General features: G+C 29.1%; 2 protein-coding genes across 11 annotated transcripts; one reads left to right on the top strand and one right to left on the bottom strand.

The window, feature by feature from the left end:
* Positions 1 to 261: 261 nt before the first annotated feature.
* LOC145191590 (uncharacterized) lies at positions 262 to 8,509 on the bottom strand. 7 transcript variants are annotated; one of them, XM_090065984.1, is made up of 4 exons: positions 4,848 to 4,958; positions 3,749 to 3,831; positions 3,359 to 3,603; positions 262 to 1,879 (listed from the first exon to the last, which is right to left on the bottom strand). In XM_090065984.1, the coding sequence occupies exon 4, from the start codon at positions 1,868 to 1,870 to the stop codon at positions 596 to 598; it is 1,275 nt and encodes a 424-aa protein (XP_089922110.1). In that variant the 5' UTR covers positions 1,871 to 1,879; positions 3,359 to 3,603; positions 3,749 to 3,831; positions 4,848 to 4,958; the 3' UTR covers positions 262 to 595. The 7 variants fall into 7 exon arrangements, 6 of the variants coding, with proteins under 6 accessions (XP_089922110.1, XP_089922109.1, XP_089922107.1 ...); XM_090065983.1 differs by lacking the exons at positions 3,359 to 3,603; positions 3,749 to 3,831 and adding an exon at positions 2,212 to 2,330 and having other exon boundaries at positions 4,848 to 4,961; XM_090065981.1 differs by lacking the exons at positions 3,359 to 3,603; positions 3,749 to 3,831; positions 4,848 to 4,958 and adding an exon at positions 8,488 to 8,509.
* An 856-nt stretch (positions 8,510 to 9,365) lies between these two features.
* LOC145191681 (uncharacterized) lies at positions 9,366 to 12,530 on the top strand. Of its 4 annotated transcripts, none has more exons than XM_090065976.1 (2): positions 9,366 to 9,474; positions 10,381 to 12,530. In XM_090065976.1, the coding sequence occupies exons 1-2, from the start codon at positions 9,467 to 9,469 to the stop codon at positions 11,948 to 11,950; spliced, it is 1,578 nt and encodes a 525-aa protein (XP_089922102.1). In that variant the 5' UTR covers positions 9,366 to 9,466; the 3' UTR covers positions 11,951 to 12,530. The 4 variants fall into 4 exon arrangements, with proteins under 4 accessions (XP_089922102.1, XP_089922103.1, XP_089922105.1 ...); XM_090065977.1 differs by having other exon boundaries at positions 9,371 to 9,474; positions 10,513 to 12,530; XM_090065979.1 differs by lacking the exon at positions 9,366 to 9,474 and adding an exon at positions 9,492 to 9,624.
* The last annotated feature ends 75 nt before the right edge of the window (positions 12,531 to 12,605 follow it).

Genomic DNA, 12,605 nt, shown 5'->3' with positions numbered 1-12,605 from the left:
ATAACCAAAGTGGATATAATTTGAATCTATAACCAAAGTGGATATAACTAAAGTAAGATTTTCTTTCATATGAGAACATCAAGCTGATTCTATTGCGTTATAAAATGCGCAGAAAGAAAGCGGAAATGAGCGGAAACAGAATTTTGTTTGTTACATCAAAAAGTTCGTTTTATTTATTTTAGATGTTTGTGTGCGTATGTCTAAATATATATATAGACAAACGCACACAAACACGCACACACACATAAAATACTCTTTAAAAAGTGTTGAAATATTTTTATTTGAATATCATATACTTTTTACAAAATTATAATCCAAAATGAATCACTATTTTTTCTACCGATTACAAGTCAAATGTTTAGTTAATCCGTATTTGTAACTAAATATTTTTATATCGTATTTTCTACGATGTTTAAAAAAATCAAGAGCGGTAAACATGTTTTAGTTTTCATAAGATCAAGCAATTTTTTTGGAATTGATGACCTTTTTTTTTTATTTTTATAAATAAATAAAGTTTCCACGAAAATAAAGTGAAACAATTCTATATAAATACTTTGTTAAATACTTTTGATAATGTAAAATTATATCGTCGAAACTAATAACTGCGATCATCTTTCTTTTGACGTAGCCAAGCATTTATTTGTATGCGAAAATCCGGAAACTTCCCACTGTAAATAAGAATGTTCATGACACTCCCAGACAAGACTAAGAGTCCGAGCCAACCGTTTGCAATCATAAGTCCGTTATCATATTTTTTAAGATCAGCGTCAGAAAAATAATAACTATACAATATCACAACAATAAAATAAAATGCATTGTACGGAAATGTTGTTAAGAAGAAAATTATTACGGTAATCAAGAATACTTTTATAATTTCGCGATCAGCAGCTTCTTTAACGCGTCCTTTTGCTACTTCATTTAAAGAAGATCTTTTTCGTTTTATTGCTGCTTTGATATTAAAGAAAAACTTGCGCCCCTCAGATATACTTTTGCTCCATGAAAGACTACGGGCGGATAAAGCTTTCGCTTTAGAACAGTAAAGTTTATTTAGCGCAGAGTTAGAAGAGCCAAACTTATATTCCGAAAGCATCTCAACATTCATATTTCTATTTGATTTGAATCTTGTGAATTTGAATTTTCCGTAATCGTGTTCAAAACCAACAGAAACTTTAGGTGGCATCTTTTCACTCGGAAAATCTGCGTTGCTCTTTTTAGATTTTGCGTCTGATAATGTAATAGAATTATTTTCAACTTTTGGGTTATTAAATTTAAATTCAAGTAAATACTTTGCTCTCACGCGCAATGCAAGCATAACGCGTATTAGGTAATATGAAAGTAAAGTCATCGGTAATAAACTATCTGCTAATAAAGCAATCAATGCATTTGCAATATTTTCAGTTGTGTTTTTATAGGCCGGAAAACATTGGCCTTGTACTACATCTAAACGCCAGATTATGTTAATTTTTATCCCGATGCATATAATCCAAATAAGTATCACTGCAAAATGGATATTGTTGCGTGTTAGCCGCCTAGAGAACGGATGACATATTGCTCTGTATCGCTCAAATCCCATTAAACAAAGTATCCATGCGCTCACATTGACCGTGAGTGGACCAATATAGGTAACTAGCTTACACATGACTAAACCAAGTTTCCATTGGTCGTCAGTGCAGAGCAAATAGAGAAACTGAAGAGGGGTAAGGACGGAGTAGATTCCGTCTGAAATAGCCAAATGAACAACCAACCAACGAAACTGAGAAGCTCTTTTCATTTTGAGGCTGAAGAAGAAGATCACAAACGCATTACCAACAAGACCAAAGACAAGCGTAAACGAGTAGAAGATACTTTTTAATACAATGTACCAACTCATTTTTTACCTCTAAGATAAAAAAAAAATAAAAAAAATTAGCACCCAATCAAACCGGCAGACTGTTAAAGTTTCGCGTTCATTTTGCATTGATGCCAAATAAATTACCAAACAAAATGTAAAGTTAAATGTCTGAATCAATTACAAGTTTGTTTCAACTGCACAGCAGAAGAAACTATCGACAAACTGAAGGGACGATAATGCTTTTGTACAGTCTAAGATTAAGTGGAGTGGGTTTAATGTAAGTAAGCTGATAATCGTCATAAAGTGTCGGATAAACAATTGAAGTCCCTATAAACTGCTACAACGACATTAATGATATAAGAAAACCGAAAATGTATTACATTAATCCTGTAAGATAGACTCCATCATGGCTAAATCTGCGTGCGTGTTCATAATATTGTTGTGACAACGAAAACGCACATTTGCATCACGTGACTATGACAACGTACCTGATGAACTTCTAAAATACACTTTTCAAAGTGAAAAAATCCAACAAGAATTAGAAAAATGTGGTTTAGGTTTAGAAACGCGAGTATTTCTAAGAACAATGAAGAAACGGCAGACAAAAACATAAAAACTTAGGAGAGAAAAAAAAAAAACTCGCCTGCGAAAGTAAAGAAATATGCTAAACAAACTCTGTTTAAGGTAAATAGATTTATTTGACCCCAACCTTCTTCTATTGAGCAGCAACCTTACTATTAGGATTTTTTTAAACCGAAAACAAGCTCCATAGAAGTAATCTAATTCTCTTCACAAATTGATTTTTTATTTGTATAAGTCCAACCTTTGCGATTAAACTTTGAATTCTTCTATTATCTTTTACATTATCAAGTTACCTAGTATTATGTTGCTTGCTTTACTAATTTCATTAAGAAGGACCTCTGTCGTCATATGCTTACCGTATTTAATGCAATTAACTTATCCTAGCCTCGAACGTGAATGTAGCTTTACTGATAGAAGTGTCAATCGTGCGTTGAATAAATTTCAAGTGAATCTATATAGTGATTACTATTTCCAGAACATAAACGTCTCAAATAAAAACCATGGAGCACTGTAGTTATATTTATGTGACGTAACTTTTATCCAACTTCTTTTTAATCTTTTTGCCATCTTCAAAACCAACCTTACGCAATTTTCCATTTATGATATTACTCGATAATTAAAGAAAGCTATTAAATTGAATATTTTTACACATTTGAGCTGTAAAGTTGATACGAAACAAAGTTGATATGAAACAAAGTTGATATGAAAACAACTTTGTTTACACTCTGGCAACTTTTAGGATTTTAAAAGTTTGAAAAAAATTTGGAAACTCAGTTTACATCATTAGTTTACATCATTATCATCATTATCATAGAAAAATTGTTACATACACAAGACGTCTGCGAAAGGCTATTTAGACGTCATGGTGTGAGCCTGCTGAGAAGCAAGTAAGAGTCTTTACAATACTCAATATATTCAAAAAATAAAAGTTGAAATTAAAGAAACTTTTAAAGCATTCATTTAATTTGTCGTAAAACTCTGAAGAGAGTATGTGATAGTCAGACTTGAATTGTTTATTTTATCAGAACGGATGGCATGTTCTCAGGATTTTTCCATGCTACTTATTGTTATAACATTCTTTTAAAAATCAATGCATCTTCTGATGGCAAAATCTATTGGAAGCTCCGATGAACGTTTTGTTTTCTCTTTCGATTGAGATCACTAGCTTCTTGTTCTCAGCGTTTAATTTCCTTTAGACATAAAATAAAATTGATCTAATCAAATTTAATTACTTCAGCTTAATTTATTTGCAACTGAAAAAAACGTTTAAATTCCGCCGTCATTTGAGAGATTCAGATTTAATAAAAATGTTAAACCAGCTTTGGCTACGAATACCACTTCAGAAAAGGCGCTTATTCTGGATATTTTAATTCTGTGTTTTTGATTTAATTAATCTTTACGAATGTTAGTCTGTCTAGCTAAAATAATCAAATAAATATTCTAGTAATGACATTAAATGGCTTGATTATAATCAAAACGACAGATATCATAACTTTCCTTTTCTCATATGTCGAGAAGGTCAAAGAAAATAGGTAAATATTAAAAAAATACTAAAAAAATACATTAGTAATAAAAATAAGTAAGTGTTAATAAAAAACTCGCAAAAAATATATTTTTGAAAAATATCGAACTTTTAATTGAAAAAATTTCAGTTCTTAGTGGATTTTTTATAACTTTTTTTTTTTTTTTGTAAAATAATTTTTTTTCTGAAAATCATTTTTTTATTAGATTAGATTTTTCTATTGTTTCCTTATTATTATTACTATTATTATTATTATTATTATTATTATTATTATTATTATTATTATTATTATTATTATTATTATTATTATTATTATTATTATTATTATTATTATTATTATTATTATTATTATTATTATTATTATTATTATTATTATTATTATTATTATTATTATTATTATTATTATTATTATTATTATTATTATTATTATTATTATTATTATTATTATTATTATTATTATTACTATTGTTATTATATTTTTTTTTTCATTACATTTTAAAATAATCAGGGAAAAAATCACTAAATCTTTCAAAAATTTAAGTTCAAAAAATAATGCGACTTTTTTTTCCGTATGGAAAGTTCACTCTGGGCAAAAGGTTCTCTAGAAATTCTTTAGAATTTTTATAAGCTTTTTAGATTCTGTAGAAGACTTATAGAACCTCAGAATCATGTAGAGTTCAAACTTTTGAAAAATTATAGAGCCTTTTGCCCCGGGCAGCTGAAAAGTAAGTTGAATTTAAACAAAATCTTAGTTATATCAATAGCCAAGATTTCGTTTATATCAGTTTTTTAAATTATTTTTAATTCAACAACTTGATGAAGTGAAACTTTTTTCTCACTAAATTTTTAAATAAGATTAATTTAAAGTTTAAAATGCATTTTCTTCAGCAAGTTTTTCTTATAACAACAAACCTTCAAATCCCCTGAGAGTTGAATCCCTCGATTAGGCGTTGATTTGACTGAAAAAGTTGACGTTGAGAAATGAAAGAAGCGGCGCACTTCACTGACAGACATGCGGAATTTAATGTCTAATTATAAAGCTTTGGAACACTTACAACCGTCAAGCGTCATAAATTTGTCATGCTTCATATCGTTGACAGTAAATCTTTTATATTACAAAAGATTATTAATTGGCGAAGTATTGCTATGATAAATAGAAAAAAGTGACAGGAATTCAAATATTTTCTTGTTGATAATTCATTAAATAAATAAATATTGATTTGCACGACATAAAGAGAGTATTTTCTTCAACTTTATTCAGTCAATAATCTCCAATTGAAGGATTGATATCAGTACATAATATATATATATATATATACCAGTCTAATATAAAGTGAATATATACCAGTCTAATATAAAGTGAATAATTTAAATTTTATTCGTGAATTTCCTTAAACGAGCAAAATTCTTTTCACAATGTCGTTTAGAATCCCGCTGTTGACTCTAATCAGATGCAGTCCTGTTACTTGTTGAAGCGAGCCTAAAATTCCCTAAAATTTAGAAGCAGCACGAAAAAAACAAAGTAGAAGATATTTTTAAATAGTAGTTATCTTTAAAAACATAATATATTAAGCTGCAAGCTGTTCAGTGAAAATTCTTTACTTTGAATAATCTTTTTGAAAATTAACAAGTATTCCATATTGTATCTTATATATTGTATCTTATATATTATATATTATGCATCATATATTGTAGATAAAATATTAAATATTACATACTAATTTGTATAAGTATTTTTATGTATATGTAAAACTTGTCCGTAATGCAACTTTGTCAAAAGTATTTAGATGATAATTATTTTTTTTATTAATCTGAATGCATGTCAAAAAGTTTAAGTGACGATGTACATCGAGGATTATAACTTAAATCAATGTTCGTGCAGTTTCTTAAAAGTGAGTGTTGTTTGGCTTTGTGACGAAAGCATCGGCGAATATTACAAACAAAAAATAACAATTGCAAAAATCTAATATTTGTTGTTTTTTTTGTTTGTTTGCTTCTCTTTTCAGGCTTAAAAAATCTTAGCTTAAAACGGGATTTAGGCATCGAAACAAAAATGCACTCTACCGCATTAACTTTCCCCAGGAATGTATTCTAACGCATTAACTACCCACCTGAAATGTACTCAGCGCGTTAACTATCCTCTAGAAATGTATTCTAACGCGTTAGCTACCCCCCAAAAATATACTCTCACGCGTTAACTACACCCAGAAATAAAGGAAGGGTACCTTAAAAGCTTTGTTGCCGTCATTCTTTTTTTCACTATTCTTGCTGCTAACGTCAAGTACTTTACCAATTTCATAAAAAAAGTCCACAAAACTCAATGAGTAGAAAAAAAATTCTTAAGCGAAGTTTTTAGATTTACTTATGATAGAAGAGAAATCTACAAAATTTGAAGACAAAGCGAAGATGAATCATCAGACAAAGAGTTTGTGAAGAAGATTTAAATGTTTCAGATAGCGAATGTGTAAAGAGATTATAATATAAACTTCAGATAATCAATGTGTGAAAAGATTGATAGGTTTCAGACCCGGAGGTGTGTAAAAAGATTATAAAATGTCACACAACTGCAAAAAGTATCACTACAATAAAAGGATTTAAAAAATACATTATAAAAGTACAAAATATGAGAGAAAACTGAAAAAAGTTAAAAAAAGAGTATTTCTGTGAGTTGGAATACAATCTACAAATGGTTTTTAAACAAAAATTAAATTTAACCGGTAGACATCCAATAGCCGGAGACATCTAGTAACCGGTAGACATCTAAAACAATGTATAAACGTGTTTTTGTAAAAATGGTTCTAATAAAACTATAAAGGCAATAAAATTTTTTCTCTAAAACCATTGCTAATAGTTATTTACATTATATATGAGATAAGAAATTTTAGTATAGTAATGTATATTGTACAACATTTTTTATGTATATGGCTTTCTTTTCGATGTAATAACTTTGTTCAAATATGCAATAATACGCGCACCCATAATCAAAAATATAAAACTGGTTTTCCAACAGTACAAGTCAGACTTTGTAATAGCATTTCCGACATGAGGAAAATTTTATTATTGGAGCGTGATACTTTGCAGAACACTCTATTCCCAAAACATATCTATTAAGCTTCGTATGCATCTAGCATATCTATTAAGCTTCGATACCAGGATGATGCAAAAGAGTAACTCAAAGCTTATTAACTGTGACGTTGAGCATGTCAGATATGAACGATACGAGGAAAATCTACACCAAATAAAAATTGCACTGAAGAAAAACTACACACACAAAAAAATACTATAAGAATACTAAAAGAAAAGTTTTTTTTTTATCTTTTAGTTATTATTTTGATTAAAAATTAATTTAATAACTATTTTTTTAAATAAATTTTTTTTAACATTCTTTACTGAGCGTTCGTTTTTGTTTTTTTTTATTTATTTTATGGCAATGGTTATGTCTCATCTATTCTACTTTATTACGGTTGTCGAAAATTCTTTTAAAATGGCTGGTGTAAATACTTATATGCAAACGACGGGTGTAGATACTTATATGCAAAATGGCTGATGTGAGCCAAGAGAAGTGCTTTTTTTAGGGTTTTTATGGTGAAATTATTTTTGTACGTTTTATTTATTTATTTTTTAAATGACAACAAGCATTAAATAAAATATCGTAAGTTTTTATAACAATAAATAAAACGAAAAAACAATTAAAGCAATATACTGAAAATAAACTACAGTATACTAAAATAAACAGAACAAAAGTTTGTTTAAACTATTCTGGTTTATTTTTTTAACAAGGAACCGTGGTGTGACCTAACAAAGTGCTATGCTTTAAAAAAGACCTAATTTAAAAATGACAAATATAAAATAATATTCATTTATATATAAAATAAACATTTGGGGAAAATAACTTAGTTATTTTAACGAGATATCTAGTTAGTTAAAATAGCTAAATTTTTTTCTCTAAATGTTTATTTTATATATACAAAATTTGTCACTTCTTAAATTGGGACTTTCTTAAAGCATTGTACTTTGTCACACCACAGAATAATTATTTATGTACAAATCACTTAAATCAAACTGATTTTTTTTTTTTAACTTCCTCCGCTTAAGATTTTTTTTCCTGTGTTATTTTTCTTATTTTACTAACTTCGGATTTTTTTAGAAATATTTGTACTGCATTTGTGATGTAATATTTACTTTTTTTTTTTTTTCGTTCTTTCAAGATTTACGAAGCTAAAATTAACCCTCCCTAAAAAAATATCTTTCTACATTTTGAAACTGCTCTTTTCTACTTTAATAAATTCTTTGATTAGACTCGTAGCATTAGTAAATCACCTCTGTTTGCAAGAGCATTATTTACATCAGTCGAAAAGATTTTACAAAGCAAAGTTGACCACTACAGACTGAATATATTGATCAATTGATTTTCAAGTTGTTTTTTTTTTTATCTAGGTGTTGAAACCGTTGAGTCATAAGATACTTCAAATACCCATAAATTTTTTCGGTCCAACGTTCATAAAGATTGCTGTGTGTATGTTTAAATTTTCATAAAAATTTACCAACATACCAGGCATCCAATTCATGAAACATTTAGAGCTTTTAATTGATAAAAAGCTAAGTGCTCTAGGAACCACTGCTTTGATTTGTGCCAAATACCAATGGAAGACTGTTATTTTCCTTTACATAAACGGAATTTTTCAAACACTTCTGTGATTAGGAAAAGTTGTTTCACCAAGTTTAACTAAATTTGTTTAACACAAGTTTAGTTAAACTTGATTAAACAATTTAGTTAAACTCGATTAAAGGTTTAAGTCATAAGCTTTAAATAAAATTCATCGCATTTGTATCAAGCTAAAAAAAAAAAAAAAAAATTAACAAAAAACAAAAACAAATCCATTAAGTTATTAATACTACAGTAAACTTTACATTTATAGTTGATAAAGGTTTAAAAACAAATGTTAAACTTTGGAGGAATTCAATCGATTGTTTCGTAATAGCGAAAGATTGAAAGTAGCCTCCTACAATTCTAAAAGTAACGCATATTAATACAAAACCATGAATGCCAATATATTTTAATACCTTTTTGATTGACAGACCTTTGTGCTGTTCTCTATAAAAGTACTTCATTAAAATACTTTCCTATCGAGGGTTTGTGCCAATTCGGAAAAAGTAGCAAATGATATTTTTTGTAGGGACGAGTGCATTAAGCAGAAACAATCACAGAATCGGACACATTAGTTGAGAACTTTTTAAGTTACAAACTCAATTCTTTTTAGTTACAAAGTAACGAACAGCAGGCTTTAAAAAACAACACGATTTGAACCAATTAGTAAGATGCGCCACTCTTAGACAAACTCGCAATTAATTTTTGCAATGTTTACAATTGCTTATCTTTACTCTCCATCAAAATACTGCATTGTTGCGACGCTTGACGCCATAAGCAACCTAACGAGGGCATCATTGATGAAAATAATAGCTAAGAAATCAAAAGGAGCTTTTATTTTAAGTTTGATGCTGATGACGGCAACAAACTAATTAAAAGTAATATGTCAAGGTAGAAGCTTTTTATTTAAATTTTATTTGGATGGATATATATTTGTAACTAATTCTAACGATAATATGTGTTTAACAAATTCGCAAAACTTTTGATTAAAAAAAATTTTTTTTGTGTTATTACGAACGATTTATTATGCTATCCAATCAGGTAAGGGTTTCTTTTTAATATGAAATCTTCATTTTTGTTTATTTACATAATGGAATTTTTAGACAGTGTCATTCAGTATAATTAAACTTAAATAGTGCACTCAAAAATGTTAAGAGTTGTTTTGCCTCTTGTTTTGCCTCTTGTTTTGCCTCTTGTTTTGCTTTCAAATTCAAATGCTTTTTAACTGAATAAGTAAAATGAACCACGGGTAAAAAATGGAGAAATCGAAGTAATATGTTAACTAAAATCACTTGAACGAGACAAATAAGATCCATCATATACTCATTCAAGTTTCAAAATGATTCATTTATCTCAAGAATGATCTCATTAAAGCAACAAACAATCAAACTAGCATAAGTTTAAAAGTAACAATTATTAAAATCATTTGTTGATTTTTAGATTCACATAGCTATGAACCTAATCGAAGATTATTTTTATCATCATTTTTTTTTTATTCTTTGATAAGAACTTTTTGGTTTAAAAACTTTTTACATTTGATTTATTTCAACAGGATGTCTTTTTTTTTTGTTTTTGTTTTAATCGAAATAAAATACGTCAGTATTTTTTCCTTTTAAAAATAAGACATTTTTCATCATTACTTATTTTTTTCGTTTCTAGAAACTTATTGTTTATTGTTATTTTGTAACTCTCTTAAAAGTTTATTACCCGTACTCTTTTGAGCACAAAAATTATAGTAATTAGATGGTTATTAACCATCTAATTAAGTTCCCTTAATTTTATTTATTTGTGTTTTAGGACCTTCAAATATAAATACAATATACGATTTTTTTTGGGGAGGATGTGGCATTTAATAATAAGAAGCACATTATACACGTTTATTTTTGTCTTTGGGTTGCTGGGAAATATTTTTGTGATCTTATTCTTCAGTTTTAAAATGAAAAAATCATCTCACTTTCGTTGGCTGGTTGTACATCTTGCAGTGGCTGACGCTATATGCGTTGCTGTGTCGTCTATGCATTTTCTACATTTGCTTTACTACAACGGCAAATGGAATATGAGCATTGTTTTGTGCAAGATTATAACTTTTGTAGGTCCGTTAACCGTGAACGTTAGTGCGTGGATTCTATGCTTAATGGGATACGAGCGCTACAGAGCAATATGCAACCCTTTTTCGCGTCGATTTTCTCGTAAAATGATACATAAAGCAGTTATTGTGTGTTGGATTATTTGCATTGGTCTAAATATTGACTTAATTTGGCGTTTAGAAGTTGTAGATAACGAATGTTATCCGGTTTTTAAAACCTATGCCGAATACGTAATTAAAATTGTAGTGATTTTGTTGGCAGATAGTGTAATACCTATTGTGCTCCTATCCTATTATTTACTTCGCGTTGTTGTGACTTTTCGTAAAAGAGCAAGGTTTATGGACAACACTAAATGTTTAAATCGGCTGATCGATCCTTCATTATTTCAGTTTTTCCCTAAAGAAGCAATTGAATTAAAAACGGTTGAGTTTGATACAACTAATTACAGTAGACGCTTATCAAGAAGTATTAATCGTTTATCGGTCAGGAAAAGCTTCATTCCGGAACATATCTGTGAATCAGTTTTACCTGCTTCTAATTCTTCAGGAACAGTTTTACCATTAAGTGAAAGTAGCGTAGTAGAAAAAACTATTACGCTTGAAAGTCAGATTTTGAATTTAACATTGCTTTCAACTGGTGCACCAAATACCATAATTTACTCCCATGAGAGGAGCGAAAGACAATGTCCCTCAAACCGTAGTCTTACTCCTTCGGAGAATCTAAACCTTCCAAAAAAATTACCATTACGAAAAAGCATGAGCGATACTTTCCAAAACACTCGTTCCGATAGCACTACAACATCATTTAATCGTTCTTCTTTAGGTAATTTTTCAAAAGACGAGTTGTCAGGTAGAAGAGGTCGTCGTTTTTCTTCAATGCTATTATCCCGACGACCTCAGAGCATACAAAATATAATAACAGTGATAAGTCAGAAAAAGTCATCTTTGACTGAACTAGCAAACATTCGAATAAAAGACTCTCGTGATCGAGCGACGGTTAACACCCTTCTATATACAATAGTGTTCTTCTTTATATCAACTTTTCCATTTAGTGTTTTTGATTTCGCAGTTTCCTTACTGTATAGCAATCACTTTTCAAGTGTTACTACTTTAAAAAACAACTCTACACTAATATGTATTAAAGAATGGTTAGGTATGTTATTGCTGTCAAGGTCCGTTATGAACATTTTTATCTACTGTGGAAAGTTCCCAGATTTTCGTCAACATGTAAATGCATGGCTGCAATTTACATGTACAAGAAAGCTTAGTGTGACTAAATAGTTGAATATTTTCTGACATAGGTTTTAACTTAAAGATCATATTATTTCCTAGAAAAAAAATTCTTTGTTTTTTTTTCTCAAAAAAGATTATATTATTTTCATAGATACTAAATAATGGCTGGTTGACAGTCTTACGTAATGGGTAATCTTTGACCCTGGCAATTATGAAATTAACAGTTAACATCTGTCTGGATAAAATCTGATTACATTACTCTCTTATGGTATTATACATCCAAGTGGCCGCGATAATAACGGCAGGCGAATATCAATTGCTGATTTTCATAGAACTCTATTTCATGAAATATCTCCAGTTTGCTATTAATATGAGAAATGAATGCAAATTAGTCAGATTAGTAATTGGAAGCTTCGTTCTGGCAGGAAAAATATTTAAAGCTTTAACAAACGATTAGTAGAGAATGTATTTTGCGCGCGTTTGTGTGAACACTAGAAAGTAGTTTATTTGAATATCTCCATCTACGGTACAGTTGATACTAAATGTAATTTACAACATGTGTTGTAATTTGATTGTTAGGTAAATGTTCGAAAAATTGAATGTTAAAATTAAGAATTTTGTTAAAAAGTTTGTAATCCCTGTTTTAACTGACAACAGTTAAAACATATTGCGAAGCCCCAAAGCAAATGAAATATGTACCATC

The sequence above is a fragment of the Hydra viridissima genome, unplaced genomic scaffold (assembly GCF_058129835.1).
Source record: "Hydra viridissima isolate aposymbiotic clone 2 unplaced genomic scaffold, HvirCarnegie_v1 scaffold_11, whole genome shotgun sequence".
In the NCBI taxonomy this organism is placed as follows: Eukaryota; Metazoa; Cnidaria; class Hydrozoa; order Anthoathecata; family Hydridae; genus Hydra; species Hydra viridissima.
Note: the sequence above shows the minus strand (reverse complement) of the source record. Positions and strands in the feature narration are given on the sequence as shown.

What these genes read in the sequence shown, in the direction of transcription:
- LOC145191590 (XM_090065981.1), bottom strand. Translation starts at nt 1,870, where the DNA reads ATGAGTTGGTACATTGTATTAAAAAGTATCTTCTACTCGTTTACGCTT.